Here is a 7,307-nt window from a genome sequence, read left to right on the forward strand (position 1 = left end):
TTGCCCCCCTTTCTCAACCTGGTGCCGATCCTAGAGGAGGTAGTGCGCTGAATGGCCTGAGCCGCTTACAGTAAAACGAGGTCTGCAGAAACTGCACCCTCAAAAGAAACGCAGCGCTCATCGAACCCTGCCTTTACTTGTTATGGCTCTGCTAGGCAAAAGACTCAACACTGAAAGGCTACCGTGCTTCGACGCACTGTGCTGCTGTCCCCGTAAATCATCTGCAAAAGCTAGATCAGTATAGTAGCCCCATATATCTTCCGCGGCGACAGGTCCCGGCGCCATCATCGCGGCTTGCTCACTTGAAAACTTGGCACTCCCATATTGCGTGCTACATTTTTTTTGTACTTCAGATAATTGTTGAATAAGTACGTACTTCCTCTGTTCCAAATTGTATTCCAAATTGTAGATTATTTTGGCAAATCTAGATACATATTTTTTCTATGTATCCAGATATACTGTTTATCTAGATACATAATAAAATTTATATATCTAGATTTGCTAAAATGATATATAGTTTGGAACGGAGCAGTACATTTTTCGAAAAAAATGGTATATACATAATGTGGCAACTTTACCAGTTATAACTTGTTCTAGAAATGGCCCCCATGGACTGAATAATGGATTATGATGGTAGGAGATGAGATGACATCCCTAAATATCCTAGGAGGCCGTGACCACGATGTGCAGTACTAGCAGCACCACCAGAGCGGGTGAAGATCTCGCCAGCTTTCGCGACCGAATCCAGCTATCCGCCATCGCGAGGCAAGGAATCGTGGCGGCACGCGGTGCCCCCCCCCCCCCCCCCCCCCCTCCCGAGAAAGTGGAGGCATGGGCGACGCAGTATCAGAAGGCCCCACAGGCGACGACGCCATGCCGGGCAGACGAGCCTGCGCGATCGCACACGCGCGCTGGCTCAAGCCAGCAGGCGGCCGCACGCGTGCTCTCGGCCGTGCGCCCCCGTGCGCACGCACCGTCACAGGCGCTCTCGGTGGAGTGGTGGAGGGAGCCGTGGTGCCCGGCGCGTCCCCACTACCCCAGCCGCGCGGCGAACCTAATCCCTCCACCTCGCAGCCTCGATCGATCGCGCGCCCGCACCACGGCAGACAGCCGGCGGGCCGACGGTGCGCGGCGGGGCGAGGCGGCAGCCACGGCCACCGCGTACGTGCGCGGCCGCGGGCTGCGCCGCTTGTAAAGGAGGGCGTATGAATGAATCATGGCGTGGAAGGCGGAGGCGCCGGCGGCCGGACATGCATGATGGACGGCCCCGGCGCGTGGTGCGCTTTCTGCCTCGTTGTCCGGCGGCCGGCGCGCTCGATCGTGCAGGGTATAGCACCGGGGGAAAGTCGACGTTGACGCCAAGGGTTCCACGTTTGCGGGCGAGGAGCGCTACACGTACATGCGAACATTTCAATTTTTTTTACTTTTTGAAACGAAGGCATTCGCTTTCGTTTTCTTTTCTTTTTTTTTTTCGAAGAACATGATCCGGGTCAGACAGATCGGATATATGCTTTGCTTGCACTAGTGGCGCAACAGATTTAGGTTCAGAGCTGTCATGTCCATTTTACAAAGAGAAAGTTCAAAAAGGAATAATAAGTGTGTACTACTACATTGTCTACAGTGTTTAGGTTGATGCCATCTGGCTCTTTATTTGAACCGAACGCCTCGCAGGGACTGGCGCTCACGGCTCACTCCACTCCCCCCACGCTCGAAGCTCACGATGCTCCCCATGCAGAAACCGCTCCTTGTTCTCCTCCAGCTCGTCCTCGTCGCCTCCACATCTGCCCTTGCCTCCAGCGCCGGCGCCGGCGCCGGCGCGGCGACCTACATTGTGTACCTGAACCCCGCGCTCAAGCCGTCCCCCTACGCCACGCACCTCCACTGGCACCACGCCCACCTCGACGCGCTCTCCCTGGACCCGTCGCGCCACCTCCTCTACTCGTACACCACGGCCGCGCCGTCCGCGTTCGCCGCCCGCCTCCTCCCGTCCCACGTCGCGGCGCTCCGAGCCCACCCCGCCGTCGCGTCGGTGCACGAGGACGTGCTCCTCCCGCTTCACACCACGCGCTCGCCTTCCTTCCTCCACCTCCCGCCCTACGATGCGCCCGAGGCGAACGGTGGCGGCCCGGACGTCATCATCGGGGTGCTCGATACGGGCGTCTGGCCCGAGAGCCCCAGCTTCGGGGATGCCGGTCTGGGCCCCGTGCCGGCGCGGTGGCGCGGGAGCTGCGAGACCAATGCCACCGACTTCCCGTCGTCGATGTGCAACCGGAAGCTCATCGGCGCCCGCGCCTTCTTCCGTGGCTACTCGTCGGGCGGCGGGAACGGTTCTCGCGTCAGCTCCGACCTCATGTCGCCGAGAGACCATGACGGGCACGGCACGCACACCGCGACCACCGCGGCGGGGGCCGTCGTGGCGGACGCGAGCCTCCTCGGGTACGCGTCGGGCACGGCGCGGGGCATGGCTCCCGGGGCGCGCGTCGCGGCGTACAAGGTGTGCTGGAGGCAGGGGTGCTTCAGCTCCGACATTCTGGCGGGCATGGAGAAGGCCATCGATGACGGCGTCGATGTGCTCTCGCTGTCTCTGGGCGGCGGCTCGATGCCGCTCTCGCGCGACCCCATCGCCGTCGGCGCGCTTGCGGCCACCCGCCGCGGCATCATCGTCTCGTGCTCTGCCGGGAACAGCGGGCCGTCGCCGTCGTCCCTGGTAAACACCGCCCCGTGGATAATCACGGTCGGCGCCGGAACGCTGGACCGGAACTTCCCGGCGTACGCCGCGCTCGGCAACGGCGAGACCCACGCCGGCATGTCGCTCTACGCCGGCGACGGGCTCGGCGACGGCAAGTTTCCTCTAGTGTACAACAAGGGCATTCGCGCCGGCAGCAACGCGAGCAAGCTCTGCATGGAGGGCACGCTGAACGCCGCGGAGGTGAAGGGCAAGGTGGTGCTGTGCGACCGGGGCGCCAACTCGAGGGTGGAGAAGGGGCAGGTAGTGAAGCAGGCCGGCGGCGTGGGGATGGTGCTCGCGAACACTGCCCAGAGCGGCGAGGAGGTCGTGGCGGACAGCCACCTGCTCCCGGCGGTGGCCGTCGGCGCCAAGGGCGGCGACGCCATAAGGAGGTACGTGGAGTCGGACGCCAACGCGGAGGTGTCGCTCTCCTTCGCCGGCACCGCGCTCGACGTGCGCCCGGCGCCGGTGGTGGCCGCGTTCAGCTCCCGCGGGCCGAACAGGGTTGTGCCGCAGCTGCTCAAGCCGGACGTGATCGGCCCCGGTGTGAACATCCTGGCCGGGTGGACAGGGTCCCTCGGGCCGACCGGGCTGGTCGCCGACGAGCGGCGGTCGGCGTTTAACATCCTGTCAGGTGAGCGCACGCATTGCTTCCTCTTTACTGCTGTCGGACTGACTCTGTTGCTTGCTCGTGGTCAAAATTGATTCTTTCGCTAGCATCTGCCTGTGAACGTTATTATCGCGGCGATCATTTTTCTCGGTAGCATCTTGCCTTTTTCACCATGATGCCGTTAGCTTTCGCGTGCAGCTCGCGTGCATCAAAACTATGATATGCTCGACATGCGACAGGCTTTTTAGTCGCACCGGCGCTCTGACACACGTTCGGCGACGACGCAGGGACGTCCATGTCGTGCCCGCACATCAGCGGCCTGGCGGCGTTCGTGAAGGCGGCGCACCCGGACTGGAGCCCCAGCGCCGTCAAGTCGGCGCTCATGACCACCGCCTACACCGCGGACAACACCGGCTCGCCCCTCCTCGACGCGGCGACCAACGCCACGGCCACGCCGTGGGCCTTCGGCGCCGGCCATGTGGACCCCGTCAGGGCGCTCTCCCCGGGCCTCGTCTACGACGCCTCCGTCGACGACTACGTCGCCTTCCTCTGCACCGTCGGCGTCTCGCCGCGGCAGGTCCAGGCGATCGCGGCGGCGGGGCCCAACGTGACGTGCGCGCGGAAGCTGTCCAGCCCCGGGGACCTCAACTACCCGTCCTTCTCCGTCGTGTTCGGGCGGAGGTCGTCGCGCAGCACGGTGAAGTACCGGCGCGAGCTGACCAACGTCGGCGACGCCGGGGCTACGTACGCCGTCAAGGTCGCCGGCCCCAGCGACATCAGCGTGAGCGTCAAGCCGGCGAGGCTCCAGTTCAGGCGGCCTGGGGACAAGCTCAGGTACACCGTCACGTTTAGGTCCGCGAACGCCAGGGGGCCCATGGACCCCGCCGCGTTTGGGTGGCTGACGTGGAGCAGCGACGAGCACGAGGTCCGGAGCCCCATATCGTATACCTGGGGGATGTAGCAGCGCTGATCGCTATGGACTCACGGAGACAGTATTTGAATTGTTGGGCGGGCCGGCGGCGGTGATGGCGGGAGGATTGCCGGTGGCCGGAAGAGTTCTGTCTTCCGGCGAAGCTCGGCGCCTATGGAGGCTACATTATTATTAATTTGTTGTGTCAGCCGCAGCCCATCAAGTTATTGGTATATCTGTTAATCGAAAAATAAGGGAGATGTGCTAATTCTCAAATGCCTGTTTTTTCTTTTTTTTTCAAGCAACCAATCTAAACCATTGGATGCCAATATGATGGTTCATAGTCCATCTACAACCTCCTGTTAGCTTTAGAACCTGTTTGGATGAGCTAAATTGGATGCTAAAGTTTGTTAACTTTAGCACCTATATATTACCACTCATACTCTATGCTAAAGTTTTTAAATCATTAGCCTATCTTATTAGCACTTCTGTTTAGAGAAGCAATACTAAAATTTAGATATTAGCATTTGGATCCAAACATTTTTCTGGTGAACGCCTGACAATCTCGCAACGTTGCAGTTGGTCTTGCTCCCCCGCAAATGTTAGGGGCGCTCGGCCCGCTCGTTTTGTCTTTTTCACCGGCCCACTTGTGGTTAAGGCCCATCTTTGCTAATTCTTTTCTTCTTTTTTCTTTTTTCTTTTCCTGCTGGAAGTTCCGATGGAACATTTTTTTCCCATTTGTTTCAGTAGAACAATTTGTTTCAATAGAAAATTCTTTTCGTTCTAATGATAAAGATGGAATTCAACTGAATAAATTTTAATTTTTAAATTTTGTTCCGATGGAACTTTTTCCAATGGAATAATTTGTTTCGGTGGAACAATTTATTCCAATCATGTGGGAGCTGAGGCTAGCAGCCCGTGAAGAATTAGCGGCCCACCAAATTTTAGGGCCTGTTTGGAATATGCCTAATGCGCCAAAGCCTAACGTTAGCACCTTGCCACACATGTGGCGTGCCTAAGCTGCCTCACCTTAGACCTGTGTTTGGTTCGTTGCCACGCCTAACGTTAGGCGTATCTGAAAAAAGTGTGGCAGCAGTTTGGATTACTACCACACCACAAGTTAGGCAAATCAGTACATGTGTGGTAGCTGTTTGATTCACTGCCTAACTTCATTCGCGCCAAACTAGCAATTTGTGAGTAAATAATAACAAATCTATAGAAAGGGCATATCATGTTAATAATAACTTGTTCGTAAAGGCATAACTTGTTAATAACCACATAACTAACCACATAACTTGTTCATAACCACTTGTTCATAAGCATATAACTTGTTTATAACAGCCACATAACATGATCATAACAGCCGTGCAACATGTTCATAACAGCCGCTAAACAAGTGCAGCAGCTACCACCAACACTATCAATCTTCATCAGCCCTCAAAAGAAGCGCTCATTCATTAACAAAAGAGTGGAGCAGCCTACAAAGTGCAAAAGAACCGGCCTCCATTAACACCATCCACCTTCGATTGAGTACTCGATAAGCCTAGTACAAGTGCAAAGTCAGCTTTGTAAAGTGCAAATAATATCCACAATGACGGTTTAAATAGAACATATATTACTTGAGTACTTAAACAAAATAGCAGACGACCATACATAACCAATTTACATCCCTGAATCACTAAGAAACTTGAAAACCCATGACTGAAATGTTATCTCGGATGAGCCTGATAAGAAACTACGCATCCCCTTTTATTTTTTGGATGCTAGAAATATTCTTACCATCAGCTTTTGGTCAGTAGTTAAAGCCATGTTCTCAAGTCTTTGCCATAATATATCATCAGAGCTGCGCATAGGTGGTGGAGGTGGTGGTGGCTTCTTGATTTCATTTTGAAGTTCCACTAAAATAGTTGTGATTGCATCTCCTACTCTAAATATGCGGCTCTTTGGTCTCACATCTCTCTTTTATGCTTTTCCCTTACTTCTTAGACGCTTGACTCCCGAGCTAGATGAGCTTTGCTCAGCCACTTGGGATGCCATGCTGGGCTGGCCACTTATAGGAGAAGGTAAAGTGTCTGAATCATCACATAGATTATCTTCAGGCGGAGCATAGCTGGACAAGTCATTGCATATGTCATCATCATAATCATTATAAAGTGTCCTATTGATACAAGTGTTGGCGTCCATGGCAAGAGAACCATCAGCACTGCTTTTAAGGAATAGTTCTTGCATTTCATTGAAGAATTTGGTGGGCTGGACAGGAGCCTTCTTGCCCTGACCTGCATATAGTAACATGCTATTTGTTAATAAACAATATTTCATTTAGTTAGCAAAATATTTAAAAAAATGTTGGAAAAAGAGAATACCTGTAGGTTAGCCTTCTCTGATTCAGATACGATAACCATAGATCTTGAGGTGTCAAATGTGTTACCACTTTTGCTTAAAACTGTTCTAATAAACTTTTAATTTTTCTTGTAATGTCTGAAATATCTCTCAACTTAAGTAGCAGTTACCCCCATATTGAACTGCCTATTCAATGCTTCTGAACACTTAAAGTGATGCTGTTTTTTATCTTGAAACCAGCATGTTGCTCCTTTATGTAGTGAAAGATATCTAGGCCCCTAAGTGGGTTTTGGTGATATATGACAAAGCACATGTATAATTAATCGTGTTATTAAGCATGTGTGCAGGTGCTAATGGTGACTAAGCAAAGTTTTTTGAGAAGCGTGAACCCTCAAAAAGGATATGAAAAGCGGCGTCCTCAAGTGTTCTTAAAGACTAGATTTTATGTTTTGAAATTGAGTATAGGAACGCTGTACTATCAAGGGGAACCGTGATCCACTAGTGTAGACATGGTATTTGTGCTCAAGAGAACCCACAAAAATCATAAGAAACCATCTCAACACTCAAAAAGGGACTTAAATGTGAAATTCAGTGTCTAACCCGGAGTGTCCGGGTCCCAGTCCGGAATGTCCGGACAGAATGTCCGGAGTATCCGGACGTATACCCGGAGTGTCCGGGTTACTGTTATCGGTCTGCAAAACCAGTTTGTTCCGGAGTCT

General features: G+C 53.7%; 1 protein-coding gene across 1 annotated transcript; it reads left to right on the plus strand.

Annotated features, from left to right (window-relative positions):
• The first annotated feature begins 879 nt into the window (after window positions 1-879).
• On the plus strand, window positions 880-4,722 carry LOC112883076 (subtilisin-like protease SBT1.8). The gene is made up of 2 exons (XM_025948304.1): window positions 880-3,362; window positions 3,626-4,722. Exons 1-2 carry the CDS (start codon window positions 1,721-1,723, stop codon window positions 4,297-4,299), a joined length of 2,316 nt encoding a protein of 771 aa, XP_025804089.1. The 5' UTR covers window positions 880-1,720; the 3' UTR covers window positions 4,300-4,722.
• Window positions 4,723-7,307: the final 2,585 nt, after the last annotated feature.

This window comes from Panicum hallii, chromosome 2 (assembly GCF_002211085.1).
Source record: "Panicum hallii strain FIL2 chromosome 2, PHallii_v3.1, whole genome shotgun sequence".
Classification (NCBI taxonomy): Eukaryota; Viridiplantae; Streptophyta; class Magnoliopsida; order Poales; family Poaceae; genus Panicum; species Panicum hallii.

Excerpts from the sequence above, each read along its gene's own strand:
- LOC112883076 (XM_025948304.1), top strand. The coding sequence starts at position 1,721 with ATGCTCCCCATGCAGAAACCGCTCCTTGTTCTCCTCCAGCTCGTCCTC. Across the intron at positions 3,363-3,625 it reads GGCGTTTAACATCCTGTCAG|GGACGTCCATGTCGTGCCCG; the intron begins GTGAGCGCACGC and ends GCGACGACGCAG.